Source organism: Garra rufa, chromosome 10 (assembly GCF_049309525.1).
Source record: "Garra rufa chromosome 10, GarRuf1.0, whole genome shotgun sequence".
NCBI classification, from domain to species: domain Eukaryota; kingdom Metazoa; phylum Chordata; class Actinopteri; order Cypriniformes; family Cyprinidae; genus Garra; species Garra rufa.
The window spans coordinates 41,183,582-41,209,426 of record NC_133370.1 but is presented as its reverse complement, the minus strand read 5'-3'; the positions used below and the strand labels follow the sequence as shown (position 1 = coordinate 41,209,426).

Below are 25,845 nucleotides of genomic sequence, written 5' to 3'. Positions count from 1 at the left end.
AACACCCATCAACCTCTACGTAGTAATTTGTAAAAAATCCATTAAACAAACAAACAAAACAACAGATAGATAGATAGATAGATAGATAGATAGATAGATAGATAGATAGATAGATAGATAGATAGATAGATAGATAGATAGATAGATAGATAGATGTTACAAATAACAAAATAACAGTACAATAACAAAAAATACATCCTCCCTAACATTTATTTTTGTTTTATTTTATTACAAAAAATAAAATTAATACAATGTTAAAAGCCAAAGTCAGTAAAAAACAGTTGTTTTTTTTACTCTAAAATATTGAAATTACTCTTTACGAATGCTTACATACACATGCAAATATAATTATAAATACAAAAAAATACAAAATAAATGTTATGAAATATAATAATTTGTAAAATCCAGTAAGCACACAAACACACAAAACAAATGAGGGTGCATACATTAAAACGTAACTTTAACTGTGACTTTAAGTCAGTCCCATTTTAAGGCCAGAAATGTGGAGACCCCGTAGCGACTCCACTACTCCCCATCAATGGTGCAATATCCTTGCGCTTCTGCTTATAGTCCCATGCAAACTTCGACATAACAACGATAAACACTACCAAAATAACTACATATTTAACTCGAATTACATCTCTTTCCGCAATCGATAAAACAGTTAAATCGCGAGTAGCTGTTTTAGCGTTTAAACAGTTTTACTCGAAATGTACAAAAAGTAGTTCCGGCTAGATAAAACCGCCAGAGATTCACATGCTCTTCCTTTCCGAGTGAATGCCGAAGTCGCGAACGGACCATGTCTAGCGGTTCTGCTGATTACAACAGGTAAAATCTCTATGATACGCAACCTTCATTTATTGTATGTCAAATGTTGTTCGTAAATGTGCATCTTGTTGAATTAGAAAGGCGCTGGGCTAATTATAGCGCCGGTGCTGTTGGTTTTGACATGGCGCTTGTGATATTAAACAGGCCGCGCAGCTAACTAACGTTAACGTTTGTTACTTGCATATGCGTGCATGTTTATTCTCACGTAATTGGCGCTAACGTGCACCAATGACTAAACTGGATATTTTTTATATTGTTTATATAATACGTGGCGTTATTAAGAATCGAAACGATGAACATTAACTAGGCTTCACGCCCACCCTGAAATCCAAAGCGTGGCCTCCATGCTTGAAGCCTCGTATTCACGTCGCCTTTAGTACCTTAAAATCTTGTCGTTATATATTATAAAGTATTAGGTGTTGTAACTTTTAGCCATCTTATAATGTAAAGCTAAATCACTTGTGATATAAAATAATTATGTGCAGTAGAAACTGCTATTAACGTATTTAATGATGACAAGGTGTTTCTACTGTAAGTAAGTCTCACCAAATTTGGGCGTGGGCTTTAAGGTAGACCATGACTAAGTCCTTTTCACTGAAAACAACTCATTTATTCACTAAAGTGGTTATTTACAGCGTTTATTGTTAATGGTCGTCCACGTGGCATTTGTGGAATGTGCGCTTACTTGCACGCGCGTTACTTAAAGGTTCAAGTTAAGTAATACTGTCAGTTTAGGAACTTCTTGTACTCTTGTATAACTGCTTTGTTTTTTTTGTTTTTTTTGTTTTTAGCTCACGAGATCGAGACCATGGGGGGCCTGAAGGAATGGAGCCTGATGGTGTCATCGAGGTTTGTATTGTAGCTAAGTCTGATGGTGGGGTGCTTTAGTGATGAAGACTTTTAGGTCAATTCATGAACTTGCCCTTCAGGTGTGGTCACATTTTTGGCAATAGCATAATGTATGAAGCACAGCTCACACAGATAGCCAAGTAGCTTTCTGTTGGTGAACATGGCAAATGTGACCCTGGACCACAAAACCAGTGATGAGGGTCAATTTATTATTATTTTTTATTGTGATTTAGACATCATCTGAAAGCTTTCCATTGATGTATGGTTTGTTAGGATAGAACAATGTTTGGCTGAGATGCAATTATTTGCAACCAGGAATGTAAGGGTTCCTATCTAAATACTGAGAAAATCGCCTTTAAATTTGTCCAAATCAAGTTCTTGGCAATGTGTATTACTAATCAAAAATTAAGTTTTGAGATATTTATGGTAGGAAATTTACTATATCTTCATGGAAGATGATCTTTATTTAATATCCTAAAGCTTTTTTACCCATACAGTGTATTTTTGGCTATTGTTATAAATATACATGGCTACTTAAGACTGGTTTTGTGGTCCAGGTTCACAAGTGTGTGTGTGTGTGTGTGACCATCTTGAACACAAGCAAAAATCTGTGATTTCTGTGAAACCCACTTGAAAAGCAACAATAAATGTGAGCACACCTTTATATGCTGCCACTTTTAGTTGGAAGTTGGCCATGAATGGTCTCGAGTGATATTTATTACTGTGTAACTTGGGGATAACTGATAAGAGTTGAGTGGGCCATAAACCTGAAACATGGCAGATGACAGAAATTCTAGAGTGACGTTAGCTTTATTTGTTTTTCTCACAACATCTACATTCAGTTATCTCACCTTCACAGCAATTTATACATTTGAAATAACCATTTGATGCATATCATAAAACAAAAACTGCATTTATTTGATTTGAGTTTAAGACTTGTCAGCAAACTACATAGATGTCATAATGAATGTGTACATTAGTATAGGTGATGCTATGAGTAGCCTTTTTGATACTGATTTAACATCTCTAATGAATTTGAGCTTTAAGATTTCCCCAGGAAAATGGGCAAAAATAAACCAGCCAGTTGCATAAATTTAGCATTTATGTACATGTTAGCGAAGATTTGATTTTTAAAGATTTTAAGCAGTGAGATTAATTTTTCAGGTTCAAATTAGACCAGTTAACCAGTAACCGGTTAGAAATTGGGACCTTTAAGATCAAAATTAAATGGCTAATTTATAAATCTAGTTTAAGCATTTTACGCAACTGGCCACACAGGTGTCCTGTGGTTCTTTACAACTACAAATGCTTGAAAGCAACATCCTCTACTTCAGAAGTAGGAAGTTTCCGATAGCGTGGGGATGTAATGGTATTATTAATACCTTTGACGATATGAAACGATGGATCTTCTGGGCAAAAAATTTAGTTAGGTTTTTTTTTTTATTATTATTATAAATATTTAAACTTCTAACATTAAAAGGTCTTTAGAGTTGTGTTTTGGGTCATTATGCTCTGGCACAGTATCTGTCAAATAAGCTAAAACCGAAAGCACAATATGGCTTAATCCCTTCATCAAGTCTCTTTTCTAAGCTTCAAGCGATTCGCTCATAATCGGTGTTTTCCACTCAGAACGGCTCAGTTCACAGTTTCATAGATTTGTATTGAGACTCGGTTTTTGTAAGCCTATTCTAACTGAAGCTGGAGTTTTGTCAAAATAAAAGGCCTACTTCCATTTCCATCAAAATAAATTCAAGTGTGGGAATTAAGAAATTAATAATTTCCCTACTGTAGAGCAAACATAATATACCTATGAAATATTCATTTTTATTTTACAGTGCAATTGTTTTACAATATGACTAGTTATTTTTATAATATTTTAATCAGCTTGGCTTCCTAAAACACCAGTGTGCTGAGACGGTATGCCACAAATACAAATTCACCTTTTAGTTTATTTTTTTTAGTTAAGAATATGGGTTGAAACTTTTAATTTTGAACTGTCAAAGTACATTAGATATTTAGTATTAAAATTGTTGTTTTATTTTTTAAATTGCATAAAATTTGCAATAAATAATATATTGTGAAATTCATAAGATTATCATAGTGAGATTGATATTTTTACATCCCTACATGCAAGGCAGCAGAAGCCCTGTTTGTTCCCATTTCAAACTGGCAACTAATTTATTGACATGCCCCAATACAGGAAAAGAAATCCGCGATTGTAATTATAATAATGCAGTACCTTTAATGTGTACTTGCTGTTTGTGTTTTTTTTTTTTTTTTTTTTTGAAGGCAGCATTTTACCCCATCCTATCAGCTTACAGTAAAAATATTATGCATTCACTGTGAACTGAGATCTCATATGCGTTATTTTACAGAGCAACTGGAACGAGATTACGGATAATTTTGATGACATGAACCTGAAGGAAACTCTCCTTCGTGGAATTTACGCTTATGGTTTTGAGAAACCCTCAGCAATCCAGCAAAGAGCTATTATCCCTTGCATAAAAGGTACAAGTTCAGTTACATTTAACATTTGCTTTACATGCTTTTTAAGTAAACAAGTTTACCTGTACACAATTTGCCTACTGTATTTTATTTGTAGTCTACTTGGTTTAAAATGAGCAGATTCACATTTGAATTTGTTAGTGTTATTCATTAGTATGAATTGATCCTTTATTTCTCCGTAGGATATGATGTTATCGCTCAGGCCCAGTCAGGGACTGGAAAAACGGCCACGTTTGCCATTTCCATCCTGCAGCAGCTGGAGATTGAGCAGAAAGAGACTCAGGCTCTGGTCCTGGCACCAACCCGAGAGCTCGCTCAGCAGGTATGCTGTACCTGAGGTCACCATAAACTTAGTGTCTCAGACCAAGGCGGCATATTCTGGCAGTAGCCCGATTCAAGGTACTCTTTTGCTGTTCTTCCTGCTCAATCAGTCATTAAATGTGGATGTTTTTTTTTAATTTGTATCATTTTATTGGCAGGAAGTAATTAGGTAGTGCTTCAGCCAGAATACTTAACTGAAGTACAGGAGTATTTACTGTGAGTGGTTGGAAATGATGTTTTAGTTAATGGTTTGGTTGTTGGACTGCCAGATAAGTCCCACAGGGCTGTCTTGTTGCAAAGATTACCTTTTCAGCTGATCATTCTCATCCGGTTTTTGGCTTTATTAATACAGTTGAGGATACAAAGCATTCCTTTTCTTATAAACCCCAATTGTTTTTCTCTGCTCTGTAGATTCAGAAGGTCATCCTGGCCTTGGGGGACTACATGGGCGCTTCCTGCCATGCCTGCATTGGAGGCACCAACGTGCGGAACGAAATGCAAAAACTCCAGGCGGAGGCTCCACACATCGTCGTTGGCACGCCAGGCCGTGTGTTTGACATGCTGAACAGGAGATACCTGTGTAAGTAGTGGGTACAAATAAATCAGATTAAAACATGCAAGCCCAGTTGGGATTGAAGTATGACGTGATGCTTACCATCTTTCGGGACTGACCTATTATGAGGATACTTAACTTAACTGATCATACATTTGACTGATTTGTTTAAATGATTTAGATGGGGTTTGAATTACAGAAAGTTTTTATTATTTTAACAGCTCCCAAATGGATCAAGATGTTTGTCCTTGACGAAGCAGATGAAATGCTGAGTCGTGGATTCAAGGATCAAATCTATGAGATTTTCCAGAAATTGAGCACAAACATCCAAGTAAGTCAATGCATTGATACCAGATTTAAATAAGAGGAGTCTTCCGCTCAAAAGAACTGTGTTAAAATTGCAGATTTCAGGTTCTCCTGATTTATGCAATAATGCTAGCAGAGTATCAAGTGGAAGAAGAGCAACAGCCCTGCACCAGAAACGAAACTGAGTCGGACCTCTTTCTTAATGTCCAGTGGCTTATGTTTCAAGGTCCAGAGCAACAATACATACATTTTTAACTGAAAAACATCTTTGATACAATATTGAAAATCTGTGATTTTTACACTTTAAAAAAAGCTGGAGACATTCTGTAACATTTCCAGGTTGCTCAGCGAATTTTGTCCATAGTCAAGTGTTCTTGCTTCCGTTGATGCACAAGATTTTTCAACTCATGCTGAACACATGCATCGCATTATCCAAAGTTTGAGTTCATGCAGCTCAAGTGCTCTTGTCATAAAAACAAAATGTGACATCAAGTACTTTTTCTTCTGTTATGCTAATAAAATTGTTCCAGTTGCCAGTTTTCGTGACCCTGGACCATAAAACCAGTCATAAGGCTCAGTTGAAATTGAGTTATAAATTACCTTTCTGTTGATGTATGGTTTGTTAGGATATGAAAATATTTGGCTGAGATACAGTTATTTGAAAATCTGGGCCCATATTCACAAAACATTTTATATGGCCACTAAGAGTTCTTCTAAATGGCAGTAAAAGTTTTTAGCTAAGAGTTTTCTCTTAAAACCTATTTGTCAGCCTCTTACATGTGTGGTGCTTATAAACAATTAGCAGATATGCATATAAACAATATAAGTGACCGACTAGAATAATCAAGGCTGATAGTAAGACATGCAAACGTAAAAAACTGGACTAAAGAACAGCTTCTTACCCTTACTAACCTGTTAATGAAAACAAGGATATAATCAAAGGAAAATTTGGAGTATACATAATCTCTAAAACCAAAAAAGATGTGTTGGTAAACACACGTGCCAATAATTGCAATATGTTCCTAAAATGTATACGTTCCGAGACAAAATGCCGGCAACAACTAAAAAAAAAAACCCTTAATGTTTTTACTGGTTATAATAGAAATTGTATTGGTTTTAATGGTGCCTGTTAATCTCTACTGGTAATTGGTCAACTATTGGTGGCTTGTTAAAACCACAATCCTATTGGAATGTGTCCCAAAAACAGTGCGGGAAACCATTTATTATTTTAATGGTTAAAAGTTGGTTAAAGCATTACAATTCTGAAAATGAATTTGATAATTATTAATAGAAGAGATGCTTATAAAAAAACAACAGTCAGTGAAAGCAGAAAAAAATTAATATAACATTTCTATGACAGTTTTTTGACATGGTTTTTTGTCCATTATGGGCCTAAGTTTTAGGTTTTTTTAAAAAAAATCTGACACTACATAAATATAAATGCCTCAAAATTAATGTTCTTCATTGACACCCAAGAAGCTAATAAGCAAAGAGAAAAGTTCTGCTTATTTAGTATATGGAAATTATATAAGAATATATATTTTTTTTTTTTTCATAAACACCTGTGGCATTATGTAAACCAGGGGTTTTCAAACCTGTCCTGGAGCCTCCCCTGCCCTGCACATTTTGCTTGTCTCTCTCATCTAATACACCTGATTCAAATCATCAGCTCATTAGTAGAGACTGCAAGACCTGAATTGGGTGTGCCTAATAAGGGAGACATACAAAATGTGCAGGGGAGGCTCCAGGACAGGTTTGAAAACCCCTGATGTAAACAAACCAGCATTTAAAGGGTTACAATTCTGAAAATTAATAAATGTTTGGTATCTATGGATAGAACAGATGCTGGTTAAAAAAAAATCATCAGTGAAAGTGGGGGGAAAAAATGAATGATATTTATGGCAGTTTTTGGACATGGACATTTTTGTTAAAGGTGTTAAAGATGTCTTTAGTAACGCACATTGCTAAGAACTTATAAATTAGCTTTTGATGTTTACTGTAGAGAATGAACAGTGTTCATGGAACATGATCTGTACTTAATATCCTAATTTTTGGCATTAAAGAATGTAATTTTGACCCGTACAAACTACTTTAATATGTGACCCTGGACCACAAAACCAGTCTGAAGGCAAAATCATTCATTAGTGTTTTCAGAATTGACCATCTCTGTTTTTGTTCATGCCTCAGTCTTAATTTTTTTTTTTTTTTGCTACTAGGTTGTGCTGCTTTCGGCCACCATGCCTGCTGATGTGCTGGAGGTGACCACTAAGTTCATGCGTGAACCTGTTCGCATCCTGGTGAAAAAGGAAGAGCTCACTCTGGAGGGTATTAAGCAGTTTTACATCAATGTAGAACGAGAGGTGAGACTAATTGTCTCTTTGATATCTCATGTCCCTTCTTTTAAAAGCGCCATGCTAAAACCACCAGATCAAGGCCTTTGGGTCTTGCTCTGGAGTTCATGCTAGTATCGGTTTTTCATAAAGAAGGAAGAGCAAAAGCACACGGTCGGAAATGAGTCTAGGACGGACCTCTTTCTTAATGTCTGGTGTCCAAGATCTCGAGATTTTGTGCTATACATATGATCTCAAGATATTGATGTAGGCTGACACCTTGTGGTTATTCTCTGCTAATACTGATCTGTAACTTATCTTTTAGGAGTGGAAGTTGGACACTCTGTGCGACCTCTACGAGACCCTTACAATCACCCAGGCTGTTATCTTCTTGAACACAAGAAGAAAGGTCGACTGGCTGACCGAGAAGATGCATGCCAGAGATTTCACAGTGTCTGCTTTGGTAAATTGATGTACATATTTTAATCTGAAAATGTGCTGTAATAGTTAATGGCAGTCCAGGGATTAACCTAAAAGACATATTGCACTTTATGATGTTTAATGCTGGATGAAGTATGAAATGATGGTTTACCATCTTTCGGGACTGACCTTCCATGGAGATATTTGTTTCTAAACAACTGATCATACTTGTCCAGAGATTCTAAAAGAGTTTGGTGTTTGTGATGACTTAATTCGGTTAAAGCAATGTCTCTGTTTTTCAGCATGGTGACATGGATCAGAAGGAGCGAGACATAATCATGAGAGAGTTCAGGTCTGGCTCTAGCAGAGTGCTTATAACCACAGATTTATTGGTGAGTATGGCTAGAATTTCTGAAAGTGTATAATATATATATATATATTTTTTTTTTAAATCTGTTAACTTTAATTTGTAAACTCTGGATGAAGTATGAAATGATGGTTACCATCTTTCGGGACTGACCTCTCATGGAGATTTTCTAAACAACTGATCATACCTGTCCAGAGATTCTAAACCACCTACTTTATTTTGAAATGATTGTATCTCTGCAGATTGTCTTAAAAAAAAATGAGGCTAACCTTAGGTCTGTATTCCAAAGCGTTCATGAATTACAACAATTTAAGTAGAAGAGTTTCGAGAGTATATTCTAGCCTTTTGCGCATACAAATTACTGGATTGAAAGCACTGGGAGATATTGCAAAGTTTTAGTCTCTTTTATAGCTACTATAATGTTTTTAACATTATATAACACCGATCGCCTCAGTTTAAGGACTATTTTTTATTTGTTTATTGTGCAATAAACTTGAAATGAAGAGGAAAAACACATTTGTATTTCATAATAAAACTGACAGAATTTGAAGGCTGAGCTGTTATTAAAAAAAAAAAAAAAAACTTATGTTGAAGCAACCAAGCACAAAATTATTGCAATTACTGGGTGGGGTGACCTTCTACAAATAATGAATGGAAGACATTTAAATATTAATTCCAATAATTTACTGTATATCAGCTTGTGAATTACAGTAGTCAACCTTTGAAGTGGATCCAAAAAGTTAAAGTTGTCCTAAGACAAGAATGAGTATTGTTTTGGATTTAGGACAATTTTGATGATGGGCTATGATCCACTTTAAATGTTGACTACTGTATACCTCAGAAAAGACGATATAACTTATGTTAAGGAGTTGGAGTCCACTTCAACCTTCAGAACATTTTATTGTTTTTATTTTAAAATTGTTTTTGCGAAGTAGTTGGTGGAATTTTCACAAAGAAAACTAATTTAATCAAACTAATGTCTCCTTGAAATCAATTGTTTTGCATGAATACAGCGATTTGTCCCGCCACAAAGAGTGTGAAAAAACATTATTGCAAGACACATTTTGTTATTTGCTATAAAACTGATTAATTTTGAAAGCGGAGACTTTGCTTTGTTAAAATAGCCGTAAGCACAAAGCTTATCGCTATTATTGGATGATTGGCGCAATACAAATAAGCCATAATGAATGTAATCGAAGATGTGAAATTTTATTTGCGATTTATACTGTCGCTGTGAGTATAACCAATGTGGGATTATTAGCTGAAATCATACTATATGTTCAATAAATTCCGATGGCCTGGCAACTTGTCCTGGTGCTCCCAATCCGGGCCATTTTCATGCGCAGGCTATACTCTCAAAATATAACTTTAATTGCTACGATTTAATTAAATATTTCGGCTTATCTCAGTCTTAGTGCCACGTTAAAATAATGCAAATTAACAAATCGAACAAAGATGATGAGAGTATTCAAGCATAAGGCTTGCTCCTGCATCAAGAAGAAACAATGCAACCTTAATCCATCAGTTCCCCTTTTCAACAGCATTTTTCAAAAATTACAAATTTCAAAAAGGGGCAACCCTTATGGTCAACTCCACCAACAAGCCTAATACATGTGAAGCTACATTTGGGGTTTAAGCAGTTTTTCAAGACCTGTTAATGGTAATAAAATTAAGAGTGTTAGGATAAATTAAATTAGTCAAATTAATCATTAAAAATAGCTGTTGAACCTGAAATGGAATTGAAAATTGGCTACAATTTAAGAAACCTTGGTCTATTTGGCATGGCTGACCTTAAAATCCCTGTTTTTCAGGCTCGTGGAATTGATGTGCAACAAGTTTCACTTGTCATCAACTATGATTTGCCAACAAATCGAGAGAATTATATTCATAGGTGAGTAACGCCTTCTAGGTGTTGTCATGTTTCTCACTGACTGCATTTAATGATTCATTAACGTTGGTTTCGCTCTAATTGTCATTCCTCAGGATTGGCCGTGGAGGTCGGTTTGGCAGAAAAGGTGTAGCCATCAACTTTGTTACTGAAGAAGACAAAAGGATTCTTCGAGACATTGAGACGTTTTACAACACAACCGTTGAGGAGATGCCTATGAATGTCGCTGACCTGATTTAAACTTTGGAGATATTAATGCAGGGATAGCCGTTGAATGATCACTTCCATTTGCGCTTATTTTATTGGAAGAAAAAAAAAAACTACTCTACTCAATGCTGGCTGCGGATCCGGCTTGCGAATTCGATACGTGACGTTGACTCTCTATGTGGACGGTTGTAGACTCCAACCATATCAGTGTTTACTGGTGGTGGCGTTTACAAAACATGGGTTCTTTACATGTATTCTTTTTCAGGTATTTTTTCCCTAGTATGTTCAAAATGTACGTGTTAGATGTTCTTCATCGTTTAGTAATTTACTTGTGGACTAAAAGATACAAGTGCTGCATTAAGTCTGCCAATTATGTTATGCTAACATATGTGTGCAGTTTAACTTGATTCACTTCACCTATTTAGTAATATAAAGGCACTTTTTAGTTTTGTGGAATGTATTACTTTAAATGTATATTGTTTTATCAAATACTACTTTTTGTGAAATCCTCTTCAAAGGTGGGTCCTAACACCTTAACTCAATGTTCCATGTAGTGGTTGGCCCATTTGACAATAAAGAGGATTATTCTGTCCATCTATTGTTGTCCGGTGTCTCTTCAATTGGTTCATCCAACACCAAAGCTCAGTTACATTTTTTTTTTTTTTTTTTTTTTTTTTTTGTCTTTTCTGTAAATGATTAAAAGAGATTTTGAAGCCAACTAAAAATCCCATTTCCCTTTGGACTAAAGCTGGAAGATGTGTAGGAAGGAAGTTTAGCCCAGAAAATGCGGATACCCTTATTCGCTTCCTTTTACCAACTTTAAGGTTTCATGTTTCTGGGAAGACTTTCCACTAGAGATTTGTTATTTTAAGTTGGCCATTTTTAGGTTATGGGTATTGGTTTACTATCACCATGCTGGCTCAATTCAAGGTCTGAATCTGAATTTCTGGTGGAGTTTTTCCACACTTAGGCCTTTCTCAGCCTCGAGATTTGTCTTCAATGGAGTTAAGAGGACCAACCAAACTTACAAATAGAGTGCCACAAAGGATGCATTTCAATAGTCTGAAACCCAGAGTCTGCTGACAAGTCACTAAACGGGACTACGGAGGTTGTCTGGGGCATTAAACAAGATGGAAAAGGAAAACCAAGACTACTTTTCTGCAATTTTATTGAAGGAACTAGGGGTGCATTTCCTGAAATTTGGGAAATGCACCCCCAGGGTGAATAACTTTTGGATTGACCTTCATCTGGAAAGTCGTTTGTACTTTCAGTCGTCTCTTGAGCACATTTGCAATGCAAATCTGCTTGTTTTCATGTGGTTGCAGAGGACACATCACACGTAGCCCTAAGCCTTAAAGTGTCCTTTAAAGCCAAACTGGTCCACTACAAGAACAAAAACTACCTCATTCTAATCAAATTCAAAGAATCAAGAGTTTCGTACAAACATCATACTAGTTCTAAAGTGTATATGCACAGAGCACATTAAAATAAAGTTTAATTAATGCAAGACGCCTTTTACAAATATTCTGCAGAGGTTAAATACATTAAGGTCGCAGCACAGGAGTCTATTCTGCTCTTCAGTAAAATATGTTAAACCACACCTTGTACAGGTAACCGTTTAATCGTTAGCAGAGAACAATGCATAGCAGGATATGTTTGTTAAAGAGACTGCCGTTGACCTTGAGGGTAATATGTTGCATAATAGATGTTTCAGAATCATTTCTTAAACATGACTGATATTTATCTCAAAATCAATCCAAATACAATAAGTGGGTTTTTAAATGGTAATTTCAAAGCACTATTGCGCAAAGGATAGTGTAACCTAGACAGGGAAAGGAGATCCGAGAAAAGGATGTTTTAATTTAATTGTTTGCCATCTCTTAAAGAGCATTCCATGAGTGTTTTCAGTTGTTGCGAGCGTTAGCTTCACGTCAGCGTTACTGCAGCTGCAGACTCGCAAGAGTATTCACACTGGAAGCGTTTGTAGAGCGTGCAGCGGCTCCAAAGCATTTAATAATCAGCTTTTCTCTGTGAAATTGATTACAGGTAAATATGAAATTAATAATGAAACTGCAGAAGCAGATTTAACCCAGTCCTTTTCCTTCGAAGACGACGGAGCATGTGTGAAACAGACGTAGTTGTGAGACGAACTTAAATAGACATCTGCTGTTGTAATACATGCAAGTAAAATGATATATACAGGTCAAATCCAACACCGTTTTTATTTCATCTTAATTTTCAATTTTATTTCATGTTGATTGCCATAAATTAGTTATTTCTCGCAACACACTACTGAATTCCTTACCGAACCTAGGACCTTACTTGGATCTAATCTACTAGTCCTGTGCAATAAAGTACTAAGTAACTTTTTAATATAACTTCTAGTAATCTATGAGTTCTTTTCAGTTTTAAAAATTGCCGTATTCAAGAAAAGCGGCCTTGCATGGGTAAGAGTTTGAAAGAAACGGTAGACATAGGAGCCTCACTTTGGCGACAGTGCAGTAGAGCCTCCTAATCATTCCTGAGGATATCTGACCAACTTCTCCTTCTGTTACACGCCTCCACATTTCCCGAATATCACTAACGTGTCCATGTGAAGTAATCATCTGGTTGTAAATACAAGGGTGATGAGGAGCTTTTCCCTCTCCTGAAAAGAATGCATGGTCCTTGGGAGCAATGTCCATCACCTTGGCGCAGATCCCGAGGAAGACATCATCGATGTGAAAGGAAGCGTTTATGGTGAGCGCAGCTTGATAGATTTTGGTAGCCACATCACTAGAAAGGATGTATCCAGAGCCAGGGGTGTAGTCTGGGTAAGACAACCATGGGTACAAGTCTTGGGACACGTAGTACTTGCTCTGTTTGTCTCGGTTGGGTGGTGAACCGCGGTGCACCCTTCCGATCCAAAGGTCTCTGGCGTTACCATGGCCAATCCCTTGCAAGAAGTGAATCAAGTTGGGAATGTGAACAAAGACATCATCATCTGCAGACATGAGGAATCGGGCATGGTGGCAGTAGGTTTCTTTCCAGCCAAGCTGCAGAAGTAGCTTCAGAGTAAGATTGTGAAAGGTGTCTATGAAGTCCTGCTGGATGAGGTCTTGGTATCTTTGGTCCTCAAGAAACAGTTGCATCTTAAGTCGTCTTCTTTGCTCCAGTTCGGGGTGGAGCCCAAGAGCGAACAACACCCTTACAGTAACACCCAGCGTCCTTTCAATATACACCTCATTTCCCCAAGTAGAGCGGATGGCTTGTCTTCTCTCGAAGTTCTCCGAAGAGCTTTTCACAAAGAGCAGAAGCAGAATGTCTTTTTCACCACACTTCCTCTCGTGATTTATAAGGTATCTACGATTGCTGTACTTGACGGCGTCTTCGGGATTGACTCTCAAGCTTGCGTTAATGAACGTGAAGCTATTGAGAAGGTAGCGGTATGAGAAAGACATTACATGGGTTACGATGTTATTGTCAATCTCTTCCCAGTATGCCATGAGCATTAAGGTACTAAAGCATATTGTTATCAGCCGCAGTTGGCTTTTTTTGAATCTAGGCATTTTGAGAAATATCATGGCTCTTGTTGCAATTCCTGAGATTCCTGGCCATTTCATCTAGAGTGATAACGGCTTTCAAATCGTCTCCAAGACTGGGCTCTAATATGGGACAAGGAAAGAGTCTGGTATTGTGATTGTTCAGCTGCCATTGATGTCGAAGACAAAAGACCAACGAGGTGCTCCAGGGGTGATTGCCAAAGTCTGAAAGAGAAACGTACGTGACAACTTCAATGGACTTGCTCTGGACAAGAATGACAAACTATGTTGTAAGAAAATTAGTTAACATGAGACCAGGTATGAATTTGTATGTATGTAACCTGAAAAATCACTTAAAGGATTAGTTTACTTCCAGAATAAATATTCCTGATAATTTATTTACCCCCATGTCATCCAAGATGTTCATGTCTTTCTTCATTCGAAAAGAAATTAAGGTTTTTGAGGATTTTTCAATGGGACCCAACAGTCCAAACTGCAGTTTCAATGCAGCTTCAAAAGACTCTACACCAGATGTGCCCAACAATGTTCCTGGAGATCTACCTACCTGCAGACTTTAGTTCCAGCCCTGCTCTAACACAGCTGTCTGTAATTATCAAGTGCTACCTAAGAGATTAATTAGCTAGTTCAGGTGTGTTTGATCAGGGTTAGAGCTGAACTTTGTAGGATGGTAGATCTCCAGAAACAGAGTTGCTCTACACAATCCCAGCTGAGGAACAAGGGTCTTATCTAGCGAAACGATCTGTCACTTCTAGAATAATAAAAAATTATATACTTTTTAACCACAAGTGCTTGCCTTGCACAATTGCACATCTGCAACATCACGCAATCACGCTGCAAATGTCACATGTGTTGTTCTTCGTCTGTGTACTTTGGTTCATAAAGGTAGGATAGGGCTAAAAACTCCACATTTTCTCCTCCTACTTCAAAATTGGTTTACCTTTTTTTTTTTGGAAAGGGTGTTTGACTTTTTTTTTTTGCATGTTCACTTTGTAAACACTGGGTTTTGAGCTGCAAGACAAGCATTTTTGGTTAAAAAGTTTGACTTTTTTTTAGTAAATCGCGATTGTTTCGCTAGATTAGAGACTTAGTCCTCGGCTGGGATTGCATATTTGACGAAATATACAAAATACAAAACAGACAGAAAACACTTTTTTACACCTTTACATGCAAATCCAACACAAAGTGTAGAGTCCTTCTGCTTTCAGTGGTGTTGGATGTGTTTTATTCAAAATAAATGGTTAAGCAAGCTTGGTTAGTTATTTCTAATGTATCTCATTTCCAAACATCTTGTTTTGCATGAATGTCTGTCCAAATGTCAAACAAGGATTCTCTTAAACTAGTAAATCTTGCTATGATATAAAAAAATGATTCACAGAATTGTGTACAATAATAATCTTTCAATGTGGTAGACTTTATTTAATCTATATACATAATCTGTTTGACACAGAATCTTCTGTTTTGTCAATCTTTTTACTGTCAGCAGCATCTTGAATAATCTTTAAGATTTGCAAATCTATGCTTGCATCATTTTTTTAGTGTTTGTCTTGATTTAACGAGTAACTACAACAGAACACATGAATAATATAAGAAAGGAATTTTTTCTCCATGCTGTCCTAAAAGAAAAAGCGGCATATCCTCACATCTAAAGCACTGCAATGCAAATGTTATGCAATGCAAATGCAAATTTAAAGAGAAAGCAGGCCTGAGGGTCTCTGTTTTTTTTTATGGAACCCCAATGTATTCACTGACATCTGTCTAAAGACTTCAGGATACACTTGACAGGACAACAGAGCAGCATCAGAGCACTTAGCTTCCCTCAATCACTTGGCAAAACCAAGATATTAATAGTGTAAATGGTATTTTTTAATCACAATAAATGCAGTATAGTACTTTTTGGTAGTTTTGTACAAATTGCAAACTGATAGACATGTTTTTATGTTTCCTAAACGATTAGGCAAGTCTGAAAAAAGTCCCACTTGTATATGAATAATGATTCAGATTCCATGGAATGGATATTAAGACGCTTCCAAGTAACTCTGGGACTGTGAGAAAAATTCCTTTAAAAACTAGTACAGGGTGTTAATCTAATGACTTAGTTGGACAAGAAACACTCTTTGAAACCTCTCTTGTGTTCCACTAAAGAAGGTTAGTCATACAGGATGAGTAAATGATGACAGAATTATCATTTTTGGTTAACAATTCTTTTTATAACGTCAAATTGTGTAAAATTACACAATACAATTATAACTTGTGAATCATGTTAACATCACAAAACAACAATCAGGTGCTCACCCGTATTTATCTGACTCATTAAGGAACAAAAAAGAGAATGCCATGATATTCTGTCCACTCCATTTAAAATTAAGTTAGTACATTTTAAAGTAAAGGTAATTCAGGAGTCTGGAATATGACTCAGAGTTCAAAACTAAGCCACAGCTGCCCCAAAAAGTATGTGAACACTTGCGTACTTAAATGCATTTTATTTGCATGTATAAACACATGCCAAACAAAGTAGCAGATGCAAACAAATGATGCTGGACTTTTTATCAAAACTAACTTTGTCTGAGCCTCCGAATGATTTATTTTAAATGATATTTAACTAAGTAGTGTTACGGTGATTTTGTGGATGAAGACAGTTCTCCTCAAGTTCACACAGATGAAAGTGTCTAAATAGCTACGTTTTCCCTTTATTTTGAACAGTATAACTTTTGTTTTAGAATTTTAATCCTTTTTTATTCCGTTTTTGTGAAATGTTTAAATCAAAGTGTTCTATATTTGTGCATAATATATTTGTGTAAAAGAGTGCTATACTTAGGCTAACTTTTACGTATTACTTAAGACTCGCAAATGTCGGTAGGATAATGCGATAATAACCAATGACAATATTTCGTCGTTTAGCAAAAAAGATTTTAGAACAAAAATCTACAGCATCAAGAAGATAAAACGGTCTTACCAGGTCGATTCACAGCGTGTTCAAATTAAAGCTCCAAACTCAAACGCGTCTCCATGGTCTAAACATTAACCTGACTCACTACACCAGCTTCTGACATCTGTGAGCAGCCAGAGCAACACAAAAAACGCTGTCCTGTTTTTGCTCGGAGACGCACCTTGCCCTGCAGAAGTTGTCGCGAAGTGTGACCTAACCCAAAGGAGTAAGTGTGTTTGAGTTATGAAGGACACTCCCGTACAGTGTTGCCAGATCAGGTTGACGATTTCCAGCCCAAAAGCTCACCAAAACCCGCCCACTTCAACAAAAACCAGCCCAAATTTTAACTGCCAAAATAATGAGAATTTTATTGCCATGTCAAGGTTAATAAGGACCATTTTTATCTCTTTAAAAAAAAGAATAATGACAAAATAAAATAAAGATAAATCAATTTCACAGGAATATGGATCAAAACAGTCCGAAAATATGCGTAAAATGTCTTCTTTTCAAAGTGGAAATTAACCGATGACTTTAACCTTGGAAAAACACATGCATCATTTTCAATGTCCACAGTAAAAATATGCTAATTTCTGTGCAAAAAGTGCACAATAAAGTGATGAGAAACAATGTAGCTGGCATTTACGTTCATGCACACACCCACGTTTTCTTATTTCAGTTATTTAGAAGTCTTCTATTCATCTCTCACCACATGTAATCCACTTAGACTTTTTATCGTGTAACTTATATTTAGGCCACTTTGCCATCGCAATTACTTCAAATGAATAAATGAATAAGCTGCATATTCAAAATCTTGCCCGTAATAGCGCCAAAACCTCGTCACTCACAAGTCATCACATCTCACTAACGTAAAAGACGTAAATTGATTGACAGGTCTCTGTTAAACTGTAATGATAAGAACAAATAGCAGTTGCCCTATTTGTCTTTTCAGTTATAGTTCTGTGTTGTGTGTGACCCAGCAAGGGGGTGTGTCAGTGTGACAGAAAGTAGTTCCAGTTTTAACCGGGGTTCACGGCGAGACATGTAACAAGTCTTAACTTCTCTATATAAAGTGCCGTCTCTTCAAGCTACTAAAGAGTGTCGTTATTGAAGAACCCGCACACACACAAATCATTACATAAACTAAACCAGTAAGGGTTGCGTTAAGCAAAAATGAGTTGATGACTGCACTACACATTATATTACTGTGATACTGTGAGCTCGAAGGTATTAAAATAACAATCACTAATGATAAAAGCGAAGAAAAAGCAGCTGATTGGGCGGCTTTAATTTTTTTAAAGCAGCCCAAATTTTGTCTACCCGCCCAATGCGTTATTCTCCGGTCCAAGCCGATCAAAAGAAGCCCGCCCAATCTGGCAACACTGCTCCCGTATTTGTTTAAATTAATGTTAAAGGAGACGTTCGTGGAAATGTCAGATTTGGTGACCTGGGGTCCGTTCTTCGTACCTCGCTAACTAAGTTAGCTGAATTTGATTGTTGATGATTTTGCGTGATCTTGGATCATTAGCTTCTTCGACGCTCATCCGGGACTTGCTGTCATAGCAACAGATCTGTAAGCGTAAACCTGCTCTGGAGCAGGCTTACTTTATGTAAACAGGATTAGATCGCGGCCACTCCTTTATGTCCGCTTCATTTATAAGAAAGCAACAGCGATATTTGCCCAATTAATTTGTACTATTATATTACAAGTCAAAGATGACCGCACATATATGTGATGCAGGGTAATTCATTTAAAAAAAATGCAGTCTGTTGTTTGAAAAGTGCATATAGTCACTTAAACATAGTTCCTGTAGTTTGTGTAACACTGTTTTTCCATAAATAAATATTATCAGTGTAACTAAAGATAATGCAGTATTTGATTCTCTTATTGATTTCAAACAGATACATACAGGTCATTTTCTAAAAAAGGGAAATGTACTATTAATCATTCTATTTCACTTGATTATTTCACATTTAATCTATATTTTAGAGCAGTAATAGTAAATTACTTTGTGGAATCAAGATGAGAGACCACGGCTATAAAAGCGAAGGTGGATTTACCTAGAAGCTTTTGTTTCTTTAGCTCAGTATACTCTTTATTTTTTGCTGGAGACTTCTTTTATAGAGCAAATGGATGTCACCCTGTTTCATTTGTAGAGACAACATTTAATGGTCAATACATGTCATAAAGGAAGTAAAATTAATTACGAAACTGTCCACCTCTGTATCAGGCCTCTCTGCCTGCAACTCACACTGCAGTCACATTTATTTACATTTACATTTATTCATTTAGCAGACGCTAAATGAATAAATGTAAAGTCAGTCAGAAATAGAAGTACACAATTAGATACAAATTAGATACAAATTCAGGCCAAATTATGCATGCACTTACAGGTACTTCCTCCAAACCACAGTCATCTGACAGGGTTGCTTCACTGTCCTGTGCAATGGAAACAAAATGGTGTTACAAAGGGATTTGGTACTGCCCACACACACACACACACACACTTTTTTTTAAAAATTATTTATACCAATAGGCAGTATTGAACTTCAGAGTAAGCAAATTATATATATATATAATAATCCCAACTTACTGTGCATACTGCAGTCACACAGTGGGAACAGTTAAAAGTCATGGAGTGTTATGCAAAACTACACACACACACACACACACACAAAATGTTAAAGTACAAAAAGCATTTTAATTAAGGCAACCACCAAATATTTTACATTGTACAAATAGAATTATAAGCTCATTTGCCAGTTATGAAGGTGCTGCTGCACCCTGGCTGCTGGTCTAAGGAAGAGCTGCCCCCAGAGATGCCCTCAACAATGGGTCTAGTGGCATTCAACCCTAGGGCCAGCTCCTCTGCCGGGGTGTGAGGGGGTGCAGGACCACCACCTGTCTTTTTTTGCTCTTCCCTTTTCTTGGTTGCTGTTATAAACAAACAAACAGATTTTTTCAGAGTCTCTTTACAAGAGACTAAAAGCAATATAAGTGATAAATATTACCATTCTGTAGAATATTCTTATATTTCACTTTTACTTGTTCCTATATTCTAGTGGGTCCTGTTGTGACTCCAATGTGAAAGAGGATTCCCTTTTCTCTTCCCTGTAATATAATATAATTCCCTTTAAAATAATATAATTTTAGTCTCTTGAAAAGAGACTCTGAAATAATCTGTTTGTTTGTTTATAACAGCAACCAAAAAAAGGAAGAGCAAATATAATATAATATAAAAGTATATAATATAATATAATAGTATATAATATAATATAATATAATATAATAACTTACGAGTTTAATTTGTCTCTTTCGACATGTTCGCCGACCAATCAAAGAGTTGCCGATCAATGTTTCTACTATCGATACGTAGCCCCTTTTAAGCCACCCAGTGATCTCAGATTACTTCATCCAGCTACACTAATCATCAACAACAGGTGCGTTCGGAGAACCAGAATAGCGAGCTCTTAGTTAGCACGATGATTTGATCTTGGATGTATTAAGCGAGGTACGAAGAACGGACCCCAGATTACTGAAATGTAAACCGGGAGAATTTCCTTGTTCAGTGCTCAAAATATCATTGAAATCTCACTTGTTGAATTACAATTTTCTTTACAAAGATAAAATAATCTTTACATACATAAAATAAGATGAAACGAATATTTAGCTATCTTCTAATTGTACTTAATATTTTCATTACACTGTATAGGCTACATTAATTACAATTTATGTTTATGCTTTTGGGAGTGGTTTTTACTCTCCCTATTTTATTTAGCATTTCATTTTTTTCTGTAATTTTGGTATTCAAACTGAAGTGTAATATGTACAACAGCATTTTAGTGCCACATTCACAAATAAAAATAGATCTAAGATTACAAGATTAAAGTCGTAATTTTTCCAGAATAAAGTCAAAATGTTTTCAGAATAAAGACAAAATATTTTGAGAATAAAGTCAAAAATATATGAGAATTAATTCTCGAAGTATTTCGACTTTATTCTCCAAATATATTTTCTTAAATTTTATTCTCGTCGTGTTTGGGCTTTATTCTCCAAGTATTTTGACCTTATTCTCCAAGTATTTTTTACTTTATTCTCCAAGTATTTTTTACTTTATTCTCCAAGTATTTTTTTATTTTATTCTCGTAGTGTTTGGACTTTATTCTCCAAGTATTTTGACTTTATTCTCCAAGTATTTAAACTTTATTCTCCAATTATTTCGACTTCATTTTCCAAGTTTCTTTTATCTTATTCTCCAAGTATTTTTTTATTTTATTCTCGTAGTGTTTGTACTTTATTCTCCAAGTATTTCGACTTTATTCTCCAAGTATTTCGACTTTATTCTCTAAGTTTCTTTTACCTTATTCTCCAAGTATTTTTTTATTTTATTCTCGTAGTGTTTGGACTTTATTCTCCAAGTATTTTGACCTTATTCTCCAAGTATTTTTTACTTTATTCTCCAAGTATTTTTTTATTTTATTCTCGTAGTGTTTGGACTTTATTCTCCAAGTATTTTGACTTTATTCTCCAAGTATTTAAACTTTATTCTCCAATTATTTCGACTTCATTTTCCAAGTTTCTTTTATCTTATTCTCCAAGTATTTTTTTATTTTATTCTCGTAGTGTTTAGACTTTATTCTCCAAGTATTTTGACCTTATTCTCCAAGTATTTTTTACTTTATTCTCCAAGTATTTTTTTATTTTATTCTCCAAGTATTTCGACTTTATTCTCCAAGTATTTTGACCTTATTCTCCAAGTATTTTTTACTTTATTCTCCAAGTATTTTTCCTTTATTCTCCAAGTATTTTTTTTATTTTATTCTCGTAGTGTATGGACTTTATTCTCCAAGTATTTCGACTTTATTCTCCAAGTATTTCGACTTTATTCTCCAAGTATTTCGACTTTATTTTCCAAGTTTCTTTTATCTTATTCTCCAAGTATTTTTTTTTATTTTATTCTCGTAGTGTTTGGACTTTATTCTCCAAGTATTTCATCTTTATTCCCCAAGTATTTTTTTATTTTATTTTCGTAGTGTTTGGACTTTATTCTCCAAGTATTTCGACTTTATTCTCCAAGTTTCTTTTACCTTATTCTCCAAGTATTTTAATTTTTTTTCTCGTCGTGTTTGGACTTTATTCTCCAAGTATTTAAACTTTATTCTCCAATTATTTCGACTTCATTTTCCAAGTTTCTTTTATCTTATTCTCCAAGTATTTTTTTATTTTATTCTCGTAGTGTTTGGACTTTATTCTCCAAGTATTTTGACCTTATTCTCCAAGTATTTTTTACTTTATTCTCCAAGTATTTTTTTATTTTATTCTCCAAGTATTTCGACTTTATTCTCCAAGTATTTTGACCTTATTCTCCAAGTATTTTGACCTTATTCTCCAAGTATTTTTTACTTTATTCTCCAAGTATTTTTACTTTATTCTCCAAGTATTTTTTTTATTTTATTCTCGTAGTGTTTGGACTTTATTCTCCAAGTATTTCGACTTTATTCTCCAAGTATTTCGACTTTATTCTCCAAGTATTTCGACTTCATTTTCCAAGTTTCTTTTATCTTATTCTCCAAGTATTTTTTTTATTTTATTCTCGTAGTGTTTGGACTTTATTCTCCAAGTATTTCATCTTTATTCCCCAAGTATTTTTTTATTTTATTTTCGTAGTGTTTGGACTTTATTCTCCAAGTATTTCGACTTTATTCTCCAAGTTTCTTTTACCTTATTCTCCAAGTATTTTTTTTTTTCTCGTCGTGTTTGGACTTTATTCTCCAAGTATTTAGACTTTATTCTCCAACTATTTCGACTTTATTTTCCAAGTTTCTTTTATCTTATTCTCCAAGTATTTTTTAATTTTATTCTCGTAGTGTTTGGACTTTATTCTCCAAGTATTTTGACTTTATTCTCCAAGTATTTCGACTTTATTCTCCAAGTTTCTTTTACCTTATTCTCCAAGTATTTTAATTTTTTTTCTCGTCGTGTTTGGACTTTATTCTCCAATTATTTCGACTTCATTTTCCAAGTTTCTTTTATCTTATTCTCCAAGTGTTTTTTTATTTTATTCTCGTAGTGTTTGGACTTTATTCTCCAAGTATTTTGACCTTATTCTCCAAGTATTTTTTACTTTATTCTCCAAGTATTTTTTTATTTTATTCTCCAAGTATTTCGACTTTATTCTCCAAGTATTTTGACCTTATTCTCCAAGTATTTTTTACTTTATTCTCCAAGTATTTTTACTTTATTCTCCAAGTATTTTTTTTATTTTATTCTCGTAGTGTTTGGACTTTATTCTCCAAGTATTTCGACTTTATTCTCCAAGTATTTCGACTTCATTTTCCAAGTTTCTTTTATCTTATTCTCCAAGTATTTTTTTTATTTTATTCTCGTAGTGTTTGGACTTTATTCTCCAAGTATTTCATCTTTATTCCCCAAGTATTTTTTTATTTTATTTTCGTAGTGTTTGGACTTTATTCTCCAAGTATTTCGACTTTATTCTCCAAGTATTTCGACTTCATTTTCCAAGTTTCTTTTATCTTATTCTCCAAGTATTTTTTTTATTTTATTCTCGTAGTGTTTGGACTTTATTCTCCAAGTATTTCATCTTTATTCCCCAAGTATTTTTTTATTTTATTTTCGTAGTGTTTGGACTTTATTCTCCAAGTATTTCGACTTTATTCTCCAAGTTTCTTTTACCTTATTCTCCAAGTATTTTTTTTTTTCTCGTCGTGTTTGGACTTTATTCTCCAAGTATTTAGACTTTATTCTCCAACTATTTCGACTTTATTTTCCAAGTTTCTTTTACCTTATTCTCCAAGTATTTTTTAATTTTATTCTCGTAGTGTTTGGACTTTATTCTCCAAGTATTTTGACTTTATTCTCCAAGTATTTCGACTTTATTCTCCAAGTTTCTTTTACCTTATTCTCCAAGTATTTTTTATTTATTTTTATTCTCGTTGTGTTTGGGCTGTATTCTCCAAGTATTTCGACTTTGTTCTCCAAGTGTTTCAACTTTATTCACCAAGTATTTCGACTTTATTCTCCAAGTTTCTTTTACCTTATTCTCTAAGTATTTTTATTTTTTTTTTATTCTCGTAGTGTTTGGACTTTATTCTCCAAGTATTTTGACCTAATTCTCCAAGTATTTTTTTACTTTATTCTCCAAGTATTTTTACTTTATTCACCAAGTATTTTTTTATTTTATTCTCGTAGTGTTTGGACTTTATTCTCCAAGTATTTTGACCTAATTTTCCAAGTATTTTTTTATTTTATTCTCGTAGTGTTTGGACTTTATTCTCCAAGTATTTCGACTTCATTCTCGTAGTGTTTGGACTTTATTCTCCAAGTATTTCGACTTTATTCTCCAAGTTTCTTTTACCTTATTCTCTAAGTATTTTTTTTTTTTAAATTTTATTCTCGTAGTGTTTGGACTTTATTCTCCAAGTATTTTGACCTAATTCTCCAAGTATTTTTTACTTTATTCTCCAAGTGTTTTTTAATTTTATTCTTGTAGTGTTTGGACTTTATTCTCCAAGTATTTTTTACTTTATTCTCCAAGTATTTTTTACTTTATTCTCCAAGTATTTTGACTTTATTCTCCAAGTATTTTGACCTTATTCTCCAAGTATTTTTTACTTTATTCTCCAAGTATTTTTATTTTATTTTATTCTCATAGTGTTTGGACTTTGTTCTCCAAGTATTTCAACTTTATTCTAAAAGTATTTTGACTTTATTCTCCAAGTTTCTTTTACCTTATTCCCCAAGTATTTTATTTTTATTTTATTCTCGTAGTGTTTGGACTGTATTCGCCAAGTATTTCGACTTTATTCTCAGAGTATTTTGACCTTATTCTCTAAGTATTTTTACTTTATTCTCCAAGTATTTCGACTTTATTCTCAAAGTATTTAGACTTTATTCTCCAAGTATTTCGACTTTATTCTCCAAGTATTTTTTAACTTTAATATCATAGTATTTTGACTTTATTCTCCAAGTATTTAGACTTTATTCTCCAAGTATTTCAACTTTATTCTCTAAGTATTTTTTTAACTTTATTCTCCAAGTATTTAGACTTTCTCCTCCAAGTATTTAGACTTTATTCTCCAAGTATTTTGACTTTATTCCCAAAGTATTTCGACTTTATTTTTAAAGTATTTTGACTTTATTCTCAAATATTTCAACTTTATTGTCATTGTATTTACACTTTATTTTTGTAGTATTTCGACATTATTCTTGAAGTATTTTGACTTTATTCTCGAAGTATTTTTTAACTTTAATCTCATAGTATTCCGATTTTATTCTTGAAGTATTTCAACTTTATTCTCAAAGTATTTTAACTTTATTCCCGTAGTATTTCAACATTATTCTCCAAGTATTTTGACTTTATTCTCAAAGTATTTTGACTTTATTCTCAAAGTATTTTTAACTTTATTCACATAATATTCTGACTTTATTGTCATAGTATTCTGATTTTATTTTCGTAGTATTTCGACTTTATTCTCAAAGTATTTCGACTTTATTCTCAAAGTATTTCGACTTTATTCTCAAAGTATTTCGACTTTATTCTCAAAGTATTTCGACTTTATTTTTAAAGTGTTTCGACTTTATTCTCAAATATTTCAACTTTATTCTGATTGTATTTCGACTTTATTCTCCAAGTATTTCGACTTTATTCTCAAAGTATTTCGACTTTATTCTCAAAGTATTTCGACTTTATTCTCAAAGTATTTCGACTTTATTCTCAAAGTATTTCGACTTTATTTTTAAAGTGTTTCGACTTTATTCTCAAATATTTCAACTTTATTCTTATTG

General features: G+C 34.3%; 2 protein-coding genes and 5 non-coding genes across 7 annotated transcripts; 6 read left to right on the top strand and 1 right to left on the bottom strand.

Moving 5' to 3' along the window:
• Positions 1-755: 755 nt before the first annotated feature.
• eif4a2 (eukaryotic translation initiation factor 4A2) lies at positions 756-11,170 on the top strand. The gene is made up of 11 exons (XM_073848193.1): positions 756-828; positions 1,620-1,677; positions 4,053-4,185; positions 4,365-4,504; positions 4,915-5,083; positions 5,278-5,387; positions 7,579-7,722; positions 8,018-8,155; positions 8,415-8,504; positions 10,291-10,370; positions 10,463-11,170. The coding sequence occupies exons 1-11, from the start codon at positions 800-802 to the stop codon at positions 10,605-10,607; spliced, it is 1,236 nt and encodes a 411-aa protein (XP_073704294.1). The 5' UTR covers positions 756-799; the 3' UTR covers positions 10,608-11,170.
• On the top strand, positions 5,141-5,209 carry LOC141345037 (small nucleolar RNA SNORD2). Its single transcript, XR_012356903.1, has one exon. It is a non-coding gene; the product is annotated as a small nucleolar RNA SNORD2 (small nucleolar RNA).
• LOC141345051 (small nucleolar RNA SNORA81) lies at positions 5,427-5,604 on the top strand. The gene has a single exon (XR_012356916.1). It is a non-coding gene; the product is annotated as a small nucleolar RNA SNORA81 (small nucleolar RNA).
• Positions 7,755-7,940, top strand: LOC141345052 (small nucleolar RNA SNORA81). The gene has a single exon (XR_012356917.1). It is a non-coding gene; the product is annotated as a small nucleolar RNA SNORA81 (small nucleolar RNA).
• Positions 8,266-8,340, top strand: LOC141345038 (small nucleolar RNA SNORD2). The gene has a single exon (XR_012356904.1). It is a non-coding gene; the product is annotated as a small nucleolar RNA SNORD2 (small nucleolar RNA).
• LOC141345059 (small nucleolar RNA SNORD2) lies at positions 8,598-8,666 on the top strand. The gene has a single exon (XR_012356925.1). It is a non-coding gene; the product is annotated as a small nucleolar RNA SNORD2 (small nucleolar RNA).
• Positions 11,171-12,777: 1,607 nt separating the features above from the next.
• b3gnt5b (UDP-GlcNAc:betaGal beta-1,3-N-acetylglucosaminyltransferase 5b) lies at positions 12,778-17,229 on the bottom strand. Its single transcript, XM_073848195.1, has 2 exons — positions 17,070-17,229; positions 12,778-14,320 (listed from the first exon to the last, which is right to left on the bottom strand). The coding sequence occupies exon 2, from the start codon at positions 14,174-14,176 to the stop codon at positions 12,983-12,985; it is 1,194 nt and encodes a 397-aa protein (XP_073704296.1). The 5' UTR covers positions 14,177-14,320; positions 17,070-17,229; the 3' UTR covers positions 12,778-12,982.
• Positions 17,230-25,845: the final 8,616 nt, after the last annotated feature.

Bases quoted from the DNA above. Each gene is read 5' to 3' on its own strand.
- eif4a2 (XM_073848193.1), top strand. From the start codon at position 800: ATGTCTAGCGGTTCTGCTGATTACAACAG. The intron at 829-1,619 runs GTAAAATCTCTA...TTTTGTTTTTAG, and splicing joins GGTTCTGCTGATTACAACAG to CTCACGAGATCGAGACCATG. The intron at 5,388-7,578 runs GTAAGTCAATGC...TTTTGCTACTAG, and splicing joins AATTGAGCACAAACATCCAA to GTTGTGCTGCTTTCGGCCAC.
- b3gnt5b (XM_073848195.1), bottom strand. From the start codon at position 14,176: ATGAAATGGCCAGGAATCTCAGGAATTGCAACAAGAGCCATGATATTT.